Here is a 20288-nt window from a genome sequence, read left to right as displayed (position 1 = left end):
TTGTGAATTAGTAATTATATATTATACATTAGCGCGTATTTCTACCTAACAGCCAGGTATTTTGTTCGCCGTTTTGGTACATCTCATGCAACATTGTATCCAGAGGACTACTGTTCCATATGAAGGAATCATGATTAGAACCAGGATGGTTTGCATCTACGTAGCGGATTCTCAGTTTATGATCACATACCTTTTCAAATAGGAGTGAACTTTTTATGATTGTTATTTAAAACTTACAAGAACTTACCAGCATAACATTCAAACTATGAAAGCCTTTTCTGTTGTAGTAAAGATGTTGAATGTTCGAGTTAGGCGTAACAATTTTCACATGAGTGCCGTCGACACACCCTATTACTCCCGGAAATCCAGTTTTTTCGTAGAATGCCATTTTAATTTCATTTCTTTCTGCTTCATCTGTGGGAAATTTTATTGCGGTATGACAAATTTCGGTTTCAAATATGTCAATTATAGAAGACAACGATCTTGATAGCGTGGGTTGTGCCATCCCTACGAACATATCGTTTCCCACTCCTTTTTGGTAGCTACCTTCAGCAAAGAACCGCAATGCGGCTGATAACTTGGTGATTGGTAACACCGAAGCAGATCCAACGGTGCCACCCAATTTGCTTTCAACAATATTTAGCAAGTAGCTAAACAGATCCTTAGAAATCCGGAAATACTTAATAAAACTGGAATTAATTGAAAAACGAAGGAATGGATATCGACCCTATACGAAAGATTAATAGAGACTTACGCGTCGTGAGGCAAATCTAAAGGATTACTCTTATCTCATATTTTTCGTCGTTCTAAGCGCACCACTGAACGTTCCAAAGAATCATCATCACTATCTTCATTCTCGTCATCACTGTACCAAAACTCGAAACAACTCATAATTCTGGATTGTATTACGGCAATAAGACCAATCTCGTAGGATATCAAAATTTCAAATTGTCCGATTTTTTCTAATTCAAGAGAAACATTTGAATATGTCCTAACTTCAAAACGTAAACATTGAGAGAATAGAAAATGAAATTCATTTTTATTCTTGTTTATTTGACACAGCTCCATGCGTTAGCATAACTGAGCCGTGGGTCTTTTAAGATTTTTACAACGCGTGAAAATTAAAATTAACGTTCAACTGTCCATCAAGTTGACGCAGCTTGCTGCTGCCTGTTGAGATCATCTTCCTTGGAACAAACATAAAGTGCGTTGTCTGCCGCAACTCGGGGGTCATTCGGTCCGTCTTCTCTGGCATTTTGGTTCACGTCCATGCCAGTTTAGTGGTTTCAAGTAGTTATTCGAAGCAAAAGATTCCGCTTGACTAATGTTTTTGAACATAATCAGTACCGCATGACGTAGATGGTGGAATTGAATAGCATTAATTTCTGCTACGTTGAGCTTCATGTTAATCTTCAACATTTACTCCACTTCATGAATCGATGGTCTTACTGGACATTTCGAGAAGTCAACAGTAACACAGCTTGTCTGCAACGGAGTATACACTGACTTTGCATTGTCACTTATTGTTTGTTCACGTTTCATACACTAGATAGAAAGAATCAATTTTATCTTTTGTAAGTAGACAAAGCGGTGCGAGGGTAAATTTAATTATTTGCGCAGCTGTAGCAGCGAAGCGAGCTCTAGTCTTCTATATATATATATATATATATATATATATATATATATATATATATATATATATATATATATATATATATATATATATATATATATATATATATATATATATATATATATATATATATATATATATATATATATATATATATATATATATATATATATATATATATATATATATATATATATATATATATATATATATATATATATATATATATATATATATATATATATATATATATATATATATATATATATATATATATATATATATATATATATATATATATATATATATATATATATATATATATATATATATATATATATATATATATATATATATTAGGGTGGGGCAAAATGATCGTTTTTTCAGCACAGCACTTTTTTGGTTCCTTTTGGAGTCCCAAATAACTGTGCAAAATTTGGGATCGATTGGTGTTGACCCGGCGTAGCGCATTGCGTTTGAAATTTGTATGGAGTTTAGTATGGGAAAACCTACTTTTTTGCATTTTTAATTCTACAGACTACATTTCTTCCTGTAGTATGCCAACAAATAGATAGAAGTGTAGTCCAGGATATGCTGAACAACTTTGCCGAAGGATGTATGGTGTTAGTATGTCTCTAGACCAAGTTATAGCTTTTCAAAGTTCGATACATCGAATTAAATGCCAAAAATCATTTTTATTGCCAACACTGCGGGTGTACCAATGATATTTCATATAGCATTCCAAAATAACATCATATATTTTAGATATACCACATTGGTATGTTTGTATGAATTATTCAAAAGCCTTAGCTCAATTTCATGAGCGTAGGTAGTTGAGCAGAGCAATAGAGTGTAGTGAGGGGTGAGGAAGGGGGGGGGGCTTTAATATGTAGAAATTCGAACTGAAATATTGTCGAGTTGGAATGTTCAGATGATTTTTCTTTCAAAACATTTACACAATGTCCTACGCATAATAGTAACGATGAAACAAAACATACTGTATCCCTTTGCCTTGAGGCCCTTGACTTTTAGCAATAGAAGTTACGTTACAGACTGAATCAACTGATGTCGAGTTGATATGTCAGAGGATTGCATTGATTATATTTCGGTTTAATATGCATTATGATTTGATAGCATGCTCATTTTGATGCTGTTCGATCACGACGCGTAAAGTTAATTTCTGGATTTCAACATGAAATCCACCAGATCCCTACAGCAGTTTTTGCTTCAGGTGATCGAACAGCATCGAAATGAGCATGCTATCAAATCATAATGCATATTAAACCGAAATATAATCAATGCAATCCTCTGACATATCAACTCGACATCAGTTGATTCAGTCTGTAACGTAACTTCTATTGAAAAAAGTCAAGGCAAAGGAATACAGTATGTTTTGTTTCATCGTTACTATTATGCGTAGGACATTGTGTAAATGTTTTAAAAAAAAATCATCTGAACATTCCAACTCGACAATATTTCAGTTCGAATTTCTACATATTAAAGCACCTATTGCTCTGCTCAACTACCTACGCTCATGAAATTGAGCTAAGGCTTTTGAATAATTCATACAAACATACCAATGTGGTATATCTAAAATATATGATGTTATTTTGGAATGCTACACTGTACCAAAACTGAAGCGTTATTCCGAATGATATTCAATATGACCCGGCCCTTTAACATTTGTCAGTTGTGTTTTGGATGACAGCCTTTTGATTTTTGTTGCAAGTTACTTTCCACCCCTGTATGCAAGTATCAAATGATAGACATTCAGAAAATAGAAGCAAAAGTTTCGCATTGCAAAGCAACAACCGATCAAGATTGAAATGTTAACATTAACTTTACAATAACTAAAACGTCGAAATTGATAAGACATCCCCATATTCAGCGTATATACCAAATCAGAAAGTCGAAATACTTCCATTATTTCTTAGCATAAATGTCATCGAAAAGTTGAATGAAAGTTGCTCAAAGAACAAGACGATATATATTTGGTTTTAAGCAGAAGATCAGTTCAAATCAAGGAATTGGTAGTACGTATATAATTATTATTGAAACAGTTTATTGCATTTTGCAAACGTAATTTATTGTTATTGGTTTCTTAAAAACTATTGATCAAAATAATATATTCTAAAAACATCAAATCACAATCCAAATGCTTGTAACATGCTACCGTTGTATAAAAAAAACCTCACATTGAATTCAAACTTTTGACACTTTGCTTAATATAGTTTCGTTACCAACACACAGAAAAAAAATATTGGTAAAAGTAAGAGTGTTCCGCTCTTAGCAAAAAACAACTAACGCCTACTATCAGGTTGAAAGTAAAACTTTTAAATTAATCAAGAATAATAATCAAAATAAAAGTTTTCCTTTTAAGCTAATGAAGAATAGTATTCAAAATAAAAGTTTTATTTTCAAACTAAGAGTATGCGTTGGTTCTTTTTTGCTAAGAGTGAAAAACTCTTATTTTTACCAACATTTTTTTCTGTGTGAATGTCATCATGACAATCTTACAGCTTTAGCACCCAGTTAAGCTCAGCCGGAAATGAACCGGAATTCTGGCTGGTTCCAGTTCGTATTCCGACTTCAGTGGCTAATTAGAATCGGTTGTGTTACTGGAGCCAGAATACGAACTGGAACCAGCCAGAAATCCAGTTCATTTCCGGCTGAACCACAACTTTTTTTATCGCTACTCCCCCGGTACGTGAGTCTTCAAAAAAAATTTCTTCAGTTAAAACATGTTACGTAACATCGGTGACTACGAAAGTAAACGAAGAGAGACAATTACGCAGTATTCAAATTTAACGGTAAAAATTTGTTGCCTTCCTTCAGCGGAGAAAGTTATGTCTTATGTGTAATATAACTTGTTTTAGTTTAGTGCTAGGGCGTTTAGTGACAACGGTTTGCCTTGCTCTCTTGGTTCGATCTCGACTATAGGTTCTATCTCTCGATGCTGAATCATGGCAGCTAGCAACGGAATTATTCTTCAATGTGAAATTTACCCAGCAGTACCAGAATATAATATTCGCGCAATCAACGAAGAAAAGTTTCCGGAATTTGCGTCGGAGTCAGTCGAAACTTTTCATAGTTTCGATTGATACCGTTTCCCAGCTAGTGCTTTTTTAAAGATATTTTTCTGATGAGTCAGAATTTGTAATTCCGGACATATTCTCTTGTCTAGTGCGTAATTCTACTGGATCGTTGATCGACTTTTAACAATCGCACCGGGAGGTTGCTGATCTAGCTCAGTGCCTTCAAGTTTTACGGTAAACTTAAAAATTGCTGGGTGACTTGGTTTCTTGCTTGAGCGCAAAAGAGTGGTTTCCTTTCTGCTAACAATGATTAGGTTTGTTCCAGTACACGGAAGTCACTCCCTGTTGCTCCGGAACAAAACATTCTTGCTCCTTTTCACTCCGATTTGCTACCAAAAGAAGGAAAAGAAAAGAAGATAATACAGGAACGATTTTCTCCCTGTTTTCTCCGGAGTACTTCCAGTTTCTCCTGGTACTGGAACAAACCTATTGCTACCAGTGTTCTCTTGCGGCAACGTTGGTCCATCACAGAATCTCTTACGTTTGTGCGGTGCTGGTGTTTTCTGAAAAGAGGAAATAAATCACTATTACAGCAAGATGGTGAATAGTGAGACGCAATTCTTGAGCGTTTTTTCAAAAAGTCATATCTGCAATGAGTTACTCTCTTTGTTTACTTTCTCTTCTGTTAATAATTCGGTCACTTTAACATTTATCCCTCAAGTCTGGTCATAATATGCTACTTAAAACCACCGTCTTTCGATCTGTACTGTAAAATAAGTGAAAAGCGTTATAGTGACACCGTAAAAATCGAAAGAGAAAGTAAACAAAGAGAGTAACTCATTGCCGATGTCTTTTTGAAAAAATTCTCATGCGTCAAAATATTCGTAAACAGGCGTGTGTCATGAATGCCACCTGTATATTAACCACAATCATAGTACACTCAAAAAAGTAAACGTTATGCCTATTGGTTTATAGATTTTTGCACTATTGCGGAAGCATACGTTTACGACACTATTTACTGGCACATAAACCTAATGTGTGTATTTACAAGAAATATTAATCTTACATTCACATTTCATAATTATTAGGCACATAAAACCCCATTCTATAACAATATGCACATATAACTTATGTGTGTGCATACATAGTTTATACAATTGACACATAGAAGGTATGTGTGCGCTCGATAACAATAGCATTTCTTCTTCATATGAATTTTAAGCGGTTTGAAACAAATAGAGTTAACGTTTCGATTTTTTTTAGTGTACTTTTGTGCAGAGAATATTGTAACAACATAACGATAAAGTCAAAGTAACACCTTTCCGATCCGCTTTGGCAACGGTTCAGTACCGTGCACGAATGCCAATATTATTTTACACGCTTCAAATGTGAGCACACTTGTCCGGGACGGTGCCGTGCCGGACAAGTGTGAATGCTCGCTTTTGATTTGTATGAAAGAATATTGGTGTCCGTGCACGGAACTGAAACGGATCGGATAAGTGTAAATAGTGCTTAATGCTATAAATTGAACCCTTCCATAATAAAACTGAAATACCTGCGTCAGATTGTTTAATTGATTGTACATTTCCAAAGGTAATCAGCATTGTGGGGCAATGTAGTTCAGCCGCCATGGTCATCGGGATAGAACCAAAGCAGATCGAACATTGGCTCCTCATGTTGCATATCATGCGATCCGTCTAGCTCTCGAATCTGATTCAGGGACTAAGACGGCTATGTGAAACCAGTAGATTTGGCCATCACCTAGTGCCGGTCGCGTGGAAATTTTCCAAACCTTGGGATAGGAATACCTGTAACTACAATCTCTCGGGACTCGTGGTTCCTAGGGCTGTGATTCCCGTACGATATTGAATCGTTAGTGCCACCATTTCACCAGAATAATAGTTCCGATCAACATAGTCATCAATTGACAGCTATTTGGCATCCATCCTAAAAAATATGATCGTGAAACTAGCTGTGCACAAACTTACGAAACATTTTACCTATTGTATATTTCACTCCCTTTCCAGTACTCCCTCTTTGCCTTGCATACTATGGCTTTGACCAGTTATTTGCACTAAATAACGGCTATTCCCTGTATGTTGAAAGACACCATGTCAGTGGCATTGCTCCAAAATATGCAAATAAATCCTTTGATCCGGACGCTAGTTTCTCTCCCAATGCCAGGAAATCAGCTCCAAAGCAATTTTTCTAGGGTACGTTAGTCTTGAAGATGACAAGCAGCAGTTTTTTCACGTTTTGATGTCGCGAACTGACTTTTTGCGACTGCACAGAAATAATGAAAAAACTTATCTCGCAAACGCATGAAGCGCTTCAAATGACTGTCATTCGAGCCAGCCCAAACACTGGAAACAGATGAAACACGAATGATCAACTACTGTTAGTTGAGATGATAATAATAAGCACCATCGTTTACTTTTTTGGGTGCAAATAATTCATATGGCGTTATGTCTATCCTTCGAATATCACAGACTGTTCATTCCAATACAGACATGAAGTCATTCGATCTTGAATCCACCATTTTTTGGATGATTGCCATTCGAAATCGTCAACATTGAGTTTTTATGTCGTTCAAATGACAAATCATATGCTATATCGCAACAATTTTTGTTCAGTGTATATGAAATATCATTGGTATACCCGCAGTGTTGGCAATAAAAATGATTTTTGGCATTTAATTCGATGTATCGAACTTTGAACAGCTATAACTTGGTTTAGAGACATTCTAACACCATACATCCTTCGGCAAAGTTGTTCAGCATATCCTGGACTACACTTCTATCTATTTGTTGGCATACTACAGGAAGAAATGTAGTCTATAGAATTAAAAATGCAAAAAAGTAGGTTTTCACATACTAATCTCCATACAAATTTCAAACGCAATGCGCTATGCCGGGTCAACATCAATCCACCCCAAATTTTGCACAGTTATTTGGGACCCCAAAAGGAACCAAAAAAGTGCTGTGCTCGGTTGATGTGGTTATGATTACGTTTTTCTATATAACAATGCCCCACCCTAATATATATGTGTGTGTGTATATAGGGGGACTCGGGGTAATTTGGACCTACTACAAATCGCCCTTTTAGGTGGATATATGTGAAAAAAGTTACCGGTTAAAAGTCATCCCGACTGTTCTTCATGGATTATCTCAAGATATTTCGTCATATTCTCCAATTTCACCAATATCAGCTTCCAAATTTTGTTGATTAGTGTAGCAAGAACAGCGTGTGTGTTAATCCGATGTATTGCTCAGTGATCTCATTCTCACGACTGGGGTTTTACTGGTTCGATATTGTCACCATGGTTCTTGATCATCAAGAATACGTCAGACCAAGGAGCTTTTATTCTCAGGTGATACGATCCTCGAAATCGCCGATCAGCCATGTTGGTTCTAGAAACGACAGCTAACAACATTGTTTACTACATCCCCATGCATGTTTGCTTGGATTTTAGTATGTAAAGTTGTTCGCCGTCATTTTTCTACTCTGCAGCTTGCTGCACGCTTACCTCACTCCTCACCTAGTTACTGCCAATGACGAATCACCTTATAACTCTAAGCACTTTGCGTCAGACAACCACAATTCACCCCTCGATACCAATTTGCTCTTACCAAGCCCTAACGCGAGTGGTGTCGTGAAAATTCCAAGTGTATATGATCCAAGACTACATATCTTGGATCCGTCCTCCAGACTAGTCTACATCCCGTACATAACTAGACTCACTGTACTCTATTCACCCATACGCGGAATGAAAAACCATCCTATTAAACTGAAACTATCTTAATTAATGCTCATCCTCAATCAAATAGCTTTGTGCCTCTCTCAAGTGAAAACTAAGATTATCCAGACTGACTGAATATTCGATGTAATTCGTTCCTACTATATTTAGCAATTTTTTTTATTTCATTATATTAATTAATATCAAACTACAAAAAAATGGAAAGTGTTATAGTAAAGAATGGTAGCTAACACCCTTATCATAACAAAGAATTTCTAGATTTAAGTTAAAGATCACTCAGAAAATCGATGCCATTTGAAATCGTCTAAAACCATGTCGGTAATCGCTAAGCATACAGATAACACAGTAACTTTACGAATTCTATACCACATTACAGATGAAATAATAGTTCTATTAATCAACCGAGCCTTTCTACCAATTCTTAGCAAAAACGCCAATTTAGTGACCATTAAGCACATGTTGCGTATTTTGCGTCTGTTGGTTCCCGTAGTACAGAAACAACCTATTTTAATCCCTACGACAATCGCGTCATTATCTATATACACGATCATAATCTATCTCATGAATTAACTCATATTCAAACTCGGATTAATATGAGGTTCATCTAATGAAAGTATTTTTGATCCAAGTAATTCTAAAAACTTTGATATCATATGGTTTTACCAGAATCGCAAACACAATGTAAGAACAACGGCATTATAAATTTATCAATTCTAAGCTCAGGGCATAATGTTAGCACTGATATGGTGTTTAATCAGGGAATATCTGTAGTAGGAACTGTTTTGAATCCTCTGTTGCAAGGTTACGTAGGACAGGATCGATTTTTTAATCATCGACAAGATACGACAGGGGTTGTAAACGTAGTCCGGTTTGCCGTGGCATCCGCAGCTCTTCGTTAAAAGAGAAATAAATATCGGTTTGCCTATCACCAAATAACTGCTAGCTACCAGTGAGCTGACTGCGAAATCAATGCTACCGTAGGGCAAATTTTTGTCTTCTGTATTGCTTATATGTACCTAGTTTTTTCAACCTACAACTTGAGAGGCATGCTTCCTGTTTTTTTGAGTTTTTCCCAAAAACATGATAAATGACAGTGTATAATGCTGGACCAAGTTTCTATATTTTCAAGAAAAAAAAATAAAATGTGTCAAAAAAATTATATAACATTGCTATCATTGTCAACTAGATACAAGATCCGTTCGATCGTTTAGATCAGTAGCCAAGTAAAATTTAACAGTTGATGATTGATTACACTGGAGCATCGAAAATGTGTGAAGTGGTGACTTTATGACTCTTCCACTGACGTATCGTCAGACTTAATTTAATAATTTGCAGCTCCTCGAACAGCGCCTCTTCGTTAGACGCCTGAAGTAATCCATGGTTACAATATTCCACACCGGACGACGCTCCATTAGAATTTTCCCAAACTAGTCGAGTTCCATCGCACACAAATCGCACAAAGAATTTTCTAATCAACGATGTATAGTTTTAATTGGAATAGTCCATCTGCCGTCAGAACAAGTTCTTCGCACTTTCTAGATTCCACAAAACAAAGCTGTGTTCGGAAAAGCTTTAAAGAAACTTTTTCCATGCAACAACCAGCTCAAACAACCTACTGTTTGTAAAATCAATTTAGATGTGGGCCTGGAATGTTTAAAATAGACAGCCAATCTTATATAATGATCGAATGTTGTCAAATAAATTTACCTCCTTGGTACCACTCTAGTCTGTTTCATTCTAAATCCAAAATAAAGCGCTTCCATCAACCGTAATACCGTTTTTTGCCCTGGCAATCGATAAAATAAAATCAAATTTAACTTACGTTAGAGAAAATGCAAATATTTTTCTTAGAAAAAAAGAAAAACACACTTCTGACAGGTCCCAAAATGAACACCAAGTCACTTGTGATTCATTTTGTCACTCACCCTGAAATGAACCTCTCACGTCACCCGACTCGACTCGTAGAATAGGGTGACAAGAGTCATGTGACAGTGAAGTGAGTTTTGGCGTCTCACCTCACTCGCCGCGCAGAATAGGGCCGAATGAGAACAACTGCATAAATGATATTCATCAAAATAATTACTGCTATCAATTTGCATAGATTCTCCGAACCGACGTGTCTATCTACACCTTTAAACTTTTGTTTGTTAAAGAATTTATTTCAAATCGCAGGTCGAACATGTACTACGCGAGTTAGTTTGTGAACTGCAACTCTTACCTAAAACAAGAAAAAAATTATTAATGGTATTTTTTTCCTATAAGTATCAACTGTCAAATCAACATTTTTCCCAAAGCAAGCTTTTCCGATAGTCTCAAAATATCGCCATAAAGAAAAAACACGCTTTTTTGTTCTAGTCACCAACATTTTGGAAGGTGACTCTTTCGTCACTTTTTTGGCGAGTCACGGTGACTAGCGTCACAAAAAGTGACTGTCGGAATCGCTATTTTCCGTGACAATTGTCACTTTTGGTGACTTCGGTCACTTAAGTGACTGTGAGAATCGCTTTTTTCGGTGACGAGTCAAGTCACTAGGTGACGTGACTGTGAGAATAGGGCCCCTCACCTAGTTGAGTGAGGTGAGGGGCTCTATTCTCACAGTCACGTCACTATTCTATTCTATTCTACCTAGTTGGGTGAGGTGAGAGCGAAAAAAGCGATCACCGCAGTCACCTAGGTGACTATAGTCACCCAAGGTGACTGTAGTCACCTGGCAGAGCGATTCCCAGAGTCATTTTGAGTGACGACGGTCACCGTGAGAAGGAAAAAAAGTGACTAAATTCTCACCTAAAAAATTTAGGTGACTAGAACCAAAAAGTGTTGCGTTTATTTTTAGATTTTTTTTAGAATTTTCGGGTAACTTTTTTTTTTGGCCAATGGCAGCTGGGAAGTTTTTGAATGGCGAAAATTGATGATTGGCGCCATTTTGAAATCCAAGAGGGCGGCTTCCGGTTACCATAAAACACTCAAAACTACCATCAATATGGGTGTCAATTGAAAGGTATTGATTAGTAGGATGCGAAAATTGACGATTGGCGCCATTTTGAAATCCAAGATGGCGGCTTCCGGTTACCATAAAACACTTAAAACCACCATCAATATGGGTGTCATTTGAAAGGTATTGATTAGTAGAATGCGAAAATTGACGATTGGTGCCATTTTGAAATCCAAGATGGCGGCTTCCGGTTACAATAAAACACTCAAAATCACCATCAATATGGGTGTCATTTGAAAGGTATTGATTGGTAGAATGCGAAAATTGACGATTGGCGCCATTTTGAAATCCAAGAGGGCGGTAAATGTAAATGATTCTGGTGAAAATTGAAATTGGCGTCACACAATCTTGTAATTAATAGAGGTTTGAAACGAAACGCGCGAATAACTAAAGTTCAACAAAAATCTGCAAAAGATATTCAAATGGGTAATGTTAGAGACTTAAACAGAGTCAAGCATCATATACTTTTGAAACATACTTTAGATTCTCGAAAAAAGGCATTTGATGGCAACAGATAAAATACTGCAATCATCTGACACTTCAAATAGCATTATATGCCATTATAATGGCCCCATTTGATCAAGTCGTTTACGCTGTCCACCCAGTAAAATAAACTCAGCCTAATTTAGATCAATGCGTTGCACGCACCACATTCCTAATGGATATTGCTGGGATTATGCGGCTTCTTAACACCTTAGCTGTTGCTTGCGGCTGCTAGTACTTCTGCACCCAACGACTACAAAACACGAAACGAAGAATTTTTCTTACAGACGATTAACCAACGTTTATAGTGTCATCTACTGGGCGGTGTTTACGAGGTATGATATGTTCGCACGCCGGTGAAATGCTATGGACCAATCATGACTGCTTTTACAAAACCCGCATTATTTTTGTTATTTAAAGTAGTCTATTTTACGGATTTGCCCCTATTTCCTTTCAGATAGTACAACCACAGGAAACAGACATTCATGATCGAACAGAAATATTAATAATACGTGTGTAAACAATTGAATTAATATACGATAAAACACTGGCGCCGCCAAACCAACTTATCTCAACTATTCGTCTATTCCGGAACCAGTTCGAAATACTGAATGGAATCAGTATGAAATCTTGCTCAAAGAAAACAACCGATTCCGACTCAATCGGTTGATACATTTGAGCAGGAATTCATACTGAGTCCACTCAGATGTCCGAAACGGTTCCGGACTGGTTAACCAGTCCCAGTCAAATTTGACTGGGTAGGGGTATAACCGCTGTCAATTCAGTCGAACTCAGCCACTAAAAACATGACGACAGTAGCGCACCTGGTGAATATAACCCAACTACCTTGTGAACTATTAGGGATTTTTACACAAGTTGAATGGTGAAGATGGACGTCTGTTCTCTGTGGTACAACAATCTTTGGTAAGTGAAATGGCTGGGAATCGACTTCAGCAAAAAAAATGAATGGGAACCCCTGTATTGATACGTTAGCTGTATTCTACTTCAAAAAAATGGTTAAAGGCCACTGAGAAATTATAGTGTCTAGCGAAAGCAGATATTTTTGGGAAATTGTTAAACAAGACCAATTGATCCATGTGGATAGTAACGAACCGAATATTTCTCATATAATATTGTACCATAAACTATTTCAGACAGTTATCACATACCAGCATGATAAAATGGTTACAGTTTATACAAAATTGATTTTGTATGTGTCGTGTATTGACAATTGAATCCGAAACCAAGTTAAATATGTTAAAATTTTCCGGGAAATGCGAAGGTAGAATGCATTTCTAATGACTCCGTGCACACTTAATGTTTTCTGTTGATTCTCAGCTTTTTTACATTGTTGTTGCTAAGATCTCAGCAAATATGTTTTTGTTGAAATCTCATTATAGACAAAAATTTCATTTTGCTGAGATATCAAATTTGATGACTATTCGATTATGCGAATAGTTTCAGCCAAATTAAGATCGTGCTAGGCGATAATCTGTGAAGATTTTTTTACCGGCGTCGGCGGTAAAACATGATGATGAGTTCTGTTCTATCAACGACCATGCGGTAGACTTGGGTGCAACACCCTACTACTTAGCAGTAGGCAAAGTATTCTTCACATTTTCTTTCGATCATGTCCATATGAGCGTGCCTTGGATTAGTTCTAAATTTATAACTGATCAATACCTTCCAAATGACACCCATATTGATGGTGGTTTTAAGTGTTTTATGGTAACCGGAAGCCGCCATCTTGGACATCACAATGGCGCTAATCGTCAATTTTCGCATTCTACTAATCAATACCTTTCAAATGACACCCATATTGATGGTGGTTTTGAGTGTTTTATGGTAACCGGAAGCCGCCATCTTGGATTTCAAAATGGCGCCAATCGTCAATTTTCGCATTCTACTAATCAATACCTTTCAAATGACACCCATATTGATGGTGGTTTTAAGTGTTTTATGGTAACCGGAAGCCGCCATCTTGGATTTCAAAATGGCGCCAATCGTCAATTTTCGCATTCTACTAATCAATACCTTCCAAGTGACACCTATATTGATGGTGGTTTTAAGTGTTTTATGGTAACCGGAAGCCGCCATCTTGGATTTCAAAATGGCGCCAATCGTCAATTTTCGCATTCTACTAATCAATACCTTCTAAATGACACCCATATTGATGGTGGTTTTAAGTGTTTTATGGTAACCGGAAGCCGCTATCTTGGATTTCAAAATGGCGCCAATCGTCAATTTTCGCATTCTACTAATCAATACCTTCCAAATGACAACCATATTGATGGTGGTTTTAAGTGTTTTGTGGTAACCGGAAGCCGCCATGTTGAATTTCAAAATGGCGCCATCTTGGATTTCAAAATGCCAACCAATCAATCAATCGACACAATGCACTTTCGAAATATCCGGGGCAGTGATTGAGTGATCCTTGCAGTCACTTTACAATTTCCGTGAGGTGACTTAAAAAATTGCGATTCTGAGAGTCACCTGGGTGACGACGGTCACCCAACAGTCACCTCACCTAAAGTGAGTCTCGGAATACCTCTTCGTGGGTGAGGTGACTGGTAGGTGAGGTGACGGTGACTCAAGTGAGGTGAGGTGAGGTGACGGTGAGAATAGGGCCCAAGCAAATTTTCTTCTAGTCACTAGGTGACGTGACAGTGAGAATAGGGCCCGAGATCGAGGGCCCTATTTTCACAGTCACGTCACCTAGTGACTAGAGTAAATTTTGTTCTAGTCACTAGGTGACGTGACTGTGAGAATAGGGCCCCGAAAAAAGCGCAGCCACCTAGGTGACTATAGTCATTTTGAGTGACGACGGTCACCGTGAGATGGAAAAAGGTGACAAAATTCTCACATAAAAATGTAGGTGACTATATATATATCCATAGAAATCCATAGAAAAGTTGCATTCTGACGTTAGTGTGCTTCTCGAGGGTTTATCAACCGGGAGTCTCATGGGAGATCGGTTTACAACACACCAAATAAAAACATATTTTCTGCTTATTATTTCGAAAAACAAATATACGATTTCGAAAAACAAATAACACGATAAGCCAGACAAACTTCAAGTATCCCACCGCTTGCAGGTCTTTGATTTCCATCATCTATTTACTTGCCTCCTATCAAATTTCATTCGGATTTTTAGCATTTTGTGGTAACCGCAAGCCGCCATTTTAGATTTCAAAACGGCGCCAATAGTCAATTTTCGTCTTTTACTAATCACTATCTTTCAAATGACACTCCCATTGATAGTGGTTTTAAGTGTTTTGTGGTAACCGGAACAGGGTTGTTAATACGATACATTTTTCACGATAATTTATCGGCGTTACTCGTTAACGATAATGTATCGTCATCGGAAACTCCGTCAACGATAATGTAATGTATAACGGTTATCGCGATACATTTAACGTTATTTTCCCGTTTATTGGAGGTAAAGTTGATGCGTTTAACTTTTAATTGTTTAGAAATAAATACTTATTGATGGACATGTTATTGGCAGTTGAAAATCAATAATTTCGAGCGCTGCGCAGGGGGGTCTGGCGATGTGTCAAAATGGATTTTTTCATCTTTTCGGAAAAGTTATTGACAGTTGAAAATGAATTGTTTTGGACATTTTCAATCCACAGTGGAGTCCGCAGGTGCACAGTGTTTCCAAAGTGGCAAAAAGGGGATCAAAATTTCTTTGACCATGAAAACATGAATTTTGAACTATAGTGTTTTCAGTCAAATATATTTACAAAATGTTTCCCACTTTAGAAAAAATATAAATGACACGACACATTTAAGGGTAAGGAGGAAGTATGAAACATGTTGTTACATAGTGGAGAGAGGGAATGGAGGAAGGGGCTGAAAACTTCCCAACTAGAAAAGGAAATCAAACATTGGAAATATGTATATTCTCTTTTTTCTAATCCGAAATCTTCTAGTTAAAATTAAAATTATAAAATAAAATGTCTTCATCACCACTTGTGTCGCTTTCATCGACTGTGTTGTCATCCGGCCTGACCAAACAATATTTCGCATCCTTTGACAGTGGAGTATTGTTCTTCTGAGGAAATCCTCTGATTGATTAGAGGATTAGCTGTCTAAAGCAAATAGAGCACTAGATCTTTATTAGTTTCTACCCTAGAGAACTAGCGAGTATGATCCTCTCTGTAATTTCACGTTTTTGTTCCTAGATTCCTAGGCTTCTGCTGACAGTTGTGCAATATGGATCAGGAAAGACGAAATCACTTTGGCCCTGTGAATAAGGATTTTGAGAACCGACACCGGCATTGGGTATACACATATATAATACCAGTCATAGAAATCCAAGACTTGTAGTTGTAACAAGGTGCTATTTAATTTCTTTGTTCTATAGCAAAAAACTTGGTTTATTAAAAAAAAAGATGGATGGGTAATGTCAGAGACATAACCTGAGTGAAGTAGAATACACTTTAGACTGGTTATACAAATGCTACAATTTTGACAATCTTCTGATAGGTTGTATTAAAAGCAGATATTTCGTGATTTCTCGAGTACTTTTTCAAATGGACGTAAGTAACAATGAGAGATTCTCTTTGAGGTCTTTCTCTTCTGTTCATTACTCGGCCATTTCAACATTTACTACTCTACTCTTTGCATAATATTGTAGTAAAACCGTCGGCTTTCGATATGTACTGGAAAATTAGTACAAAGTGTTGTAATGACGTCGTAATAAACGAAAGAGAAAGTAAACAAAGAGAGGCTCTCAATGTTACTTACGTCCATTTGAAAAAGTACTCGAGATTTCTAATGGAAATACCGAAATATCGATACACGTACATCGAAATCTAAAATATTCGAACATATTTATCTATATGGTAATCCTAAAAAGAGCATTTAATGAATGTTATTGTAAATTGAATCATTACACGAAACTGTCAACAAATCACACAAATGATAACTTTTTAGTTTGTGCCATTCTACGACATACCGACGATATTGTTCACAAGGGGCTCACTTACTATCCAACGCTCTTGGCAAGCCACTTTCTTATACTTGTAATAACAAAACTTCTATTCGATTCTTTGTTGATAAATGATGGCCCTGAAAAGGGCCTTTTGTTTGGGCAGTATTCGAAATTTAGTTGGAGCTAGTGTATTTGTGCCATCTGAGACGGCGTGCTCGGTGAAATTTTCTGACAGCTACAAACGGACGGCCGCTTCTTCTTGTGTCCTTTAACAATGTTCGGAAACATTTAGATCGACGTATATGGTACGACGATACAACCAAACTGATATTGAGCAGCAGCATGCTAAGTTTTTATACCTGACTACAGCACAATGTAAGCTCGTCCTTTTTTGTGTTGTCCTCAATATGTGTTATTCGTAGCTCCTCCCCTTCGTTGGTCGATACACAAGCAAATTGTGTTGAACGCGTCGGAGTGCCGGTTACTTAGTAGCTGTAATGGAATACCTTGCTGTTAAAATGTTAAAATTGGAAGAAAATGCTGCCCGTGACAACAAAAAGACGAATTATCCCACGTCTTCAACAGCTGGCGATTCGTAACATCGAAAAGTTGAACAAAAAAGTGATCATTACTCAAGGTGGTGTGTTGCAAAACATTCAATCAGTAGTACTGCCCAAGAAGACCAAAAAGAAAGCATAAATCGAACGCTGAAACTCGCAAAAGAAATACCTATTGCTGTAAAACTGTCCTTTTCAGGACGATCACACATTTTTGATTATGAACAAAATTGAAATTGCGAATCTGAATGGGCCAATCGACGAACTGCATTTCTAACGAGCAAATTTACCCGCCAAAAAACCATTTCCCGACAGGAAATTCTGTGCTGGAACAGCAATTTCTTTGCGATTTTGTCGTCTTTTGCACATACATAGTTTATTTGGAGTATTTTTGGAATTATCAAGTTGTCAATTTGCAACATTCTTTGAAATTATTGTTGAACTTTTATAAATGAAGGCACGAAAACGAGCGTTTGGCCGTCGTCCTACTACCAGCATCAGAGAAGTACCAAACAGACCGCTCGTAAGTCCACCGGAGAAAAGCCTCCCCGCAAGCAGTAAGCAACGAAGGCCGTGTAAAAGTGCTCCAGTCACTGTGAGCGTTAAGAAGCCTCATCGCTACCGAACAGAAACTGTCGCCCTGCGAGAAATTCACAGCTATCAGAAATCAAGCGGGCCCAAATTATGACCCAAAATATACCCACAAACCTACAAGTTCTTTTCAGGACCAGCCAATTATATTCCAGTAAGATATAAATGAAATTTTCGTTTTCCATTGCCTTACAACCTCCCTCTTGCTTGCCTCCCGTCTTGAATTACTATCTATTTTGATGATGCTGTGCGGCGGGGCACTTTTTTTTTTTTTTTTTTTAATGTAGAATACATTTAAGCTTTCAATATAGGGGTCCCGTTTCAAAATATCGGCTGCGGCACCGCGTCAGATTTTGAACGTTAATAACTTTTATCATACTTAACAGAATGATTTGATTTTTAGGCCAATTTGTTGAAAATATGTTCCTCTATGCTGTATTAAAATTTTAAGTATGTATAACATGCACTAATAACAAAAAATTGTGTTTTGAAAAATCTTTCGAAAACGACTCGGAAAAGTGAAAATTTTCAGCCCATCCCGCACAGAGCCGTCAAAATGGTGGACCAACCGAACAATAAAATAATGAAAAGTTTATATATAGGTCCACTACATGTTTGTTTTATGATTATTCGTATTTGGTTGCTTGACGAGAGCAGTTAGTGGGGGAAAGACGGCATACTCCTTTGGTTAGGCCATTAGAAGCCGGACGGAAAGGAAAGGCTCACGCACGGCACGAGAACGAGCGAGAAAGCGATAGTAGTGCATATTAGCGCGATTATATAAATATCTGTCGGTCGGTTTTTCTCATTCGTATTCGTTCAAGTACTAGCAAGCAGCCAGTCCACCGAAGTAAAGCAGTTGGCAATGACGACGGTCCGAAAAAGTGCCCCAGCTACTGGTGACTCATCGGAACTGTCGCCCTGCAAGAATTTCGCCCCAACTAAAGGGCAACTAATCTGTAGGCTATCGTTCCAGCGTCTATATAAGAAATACGATGTGTGGAACGAAAGAAAGAGAATTTAAATTATCCTCTCTCGCTCGTTTTCGTGCACTGCTTTTCCATTCCTTTCTGCTGCTAATACCATCATAACTTAAACGAATGTGCATGTTCCCCCACCATCTCATGGCCAGTGTTGCCACAATTGCATGTTGCTATTACACTTTGAATTATTTTATCGATCCTCTCTAGTATTGATAAAATATAGAACGTGCAAAGTACACTAGTCGCATGCTTTTATTCGAACTTTTTGGCAGCCTCCGTTGATTAACTGCATAAATCGATTTGTTTGTGCAGCTCCTTGCTAGTAGCAAACTAAATAGCCTTTATCAGCGCTAACAAATAACACAAAAGAATTTAAATTTGTGAAAATATTTTCCTTCCTTCTTTTCAAATCTGTAACATTCTTTGAAAATATTGTTTGAATGTTGTTATTGAAAAACTGAACATGCAAGTTTGCTAGCACTGGCCACTACATTGAAGGTGATGGAAAGACAGAATATTCGTTTTGGTTATGCTAGTATTGGTAGCCGAACGGAAAGGAAAGGCGCAGGAATGGAACGAAAACGAGCGAGAGAGCGATAGTAGTGCTTTCTCGTGTGTTTATATATGAATATTGGTCAGTCGGTTTTTCTCATCATTCGTATTCGTTCAAGCACTAGCAAGCAGCCACCGAAGGAAAGCAGTTGGCAATGGCGATGGACGGAAACAGTGCCCCAGCTACTGGTGACTCATCGGAACTGTCGCCCTGCAAGAATTTCGCCCCAACTAAAGGGCAACTAATCTGTAGGCTATCGTTCCAGCGTCTGGTTCGTGAGATTGTACAGGACTGCAAAGTCGAGCTACGCTTACAAACCTCAGTCGTAATGATGCCCCGAGAAGCCAACGATGCCTACTGGTTCGAGAATGCAAAATAGTGCGCCTGGTTTGTTCGAGAATGCAAAATACTGCACCAAACGCATAACTTTCAGGCCAAATATATTAAACTGGCTCACCGTGTCGCGGGGAGTGCGTCTGAATTATGCTCCCGCAATAAAACAATAAACGGTTCTTTTCAGGACCAATTAATTGTGTTCTAATAAGAGTTAAACTGAAATATCCATTTGAGGTGTTTAACAATTTTCAGCAAGTAGGTTAGAAATACGATATGTGGATAGAAAGAGAATTTAAATTATCCTCGCTCGTTTTCGCGCACTGCTTTTCCATTCCTTTCTGCTGCTAATACATCATAAATTAAACGAATGTGCGTGTTCCCCACCATCCCATGGCCAGTGTTGCCACAATTGCATGTTGCTATTACACT

At 37.4% G+C, this 20288-nt stretch overlaps 1 protein-coding gene across 3 annotated transcripts in view; it reads right to left on the bottom strand.

Annotated features, from left to right (window-relative positions):
* The window catches only part of LOC131678011 (putative nuclease HARBI1), a 92790-nt gene that overhangs the window by 521 nt on the left and 71981 nt on the right, over positions 1-20288 (bottom strand). For 2 of the 3 annotated variants that reach the window (XM_058958136.1, XM_058958137.1), the window contains exons 2-3: positions 248-414; positions 46-190 (exon numbers count right to left, since the gene is read on the bottom strand). In XM_058958136.1, coding sequence (XP_058814119.1) covers positions 46-190; positions 248-388 — 286 coding nt within the window. In that variant the 5' untranslated portion in view covers positions 389-414. Of the gene's footprint in view, positions 1-45; positions 191-247; positions 1604-20288 lie in introns of those variants that run through there. The other variant, XM_058958135.1, reaches the window with a different exon arrangement.

This window comes from Topomyia yanbarensis, chromosome 1, assembly GCF_030247195.1.
Source record: "Topomyia yanbarensis strain Yona2022 chromosome 1, ASM3024719v1, whole genome shotgun sequence".
In the NCBI taxonomy this organism is placed as follows: domain Eukaryota; kingdom Metazoa; phylum Arthropoda; class Insecta; order Diptera; family Culicidae; genus Topomyia; species Topomyia yanbarensis.
The sequence above is the reverse complement of the archived record's forward strand: the minus strand, read 5'-3'. Positions and strand labels throughout refer to the sequence as shown.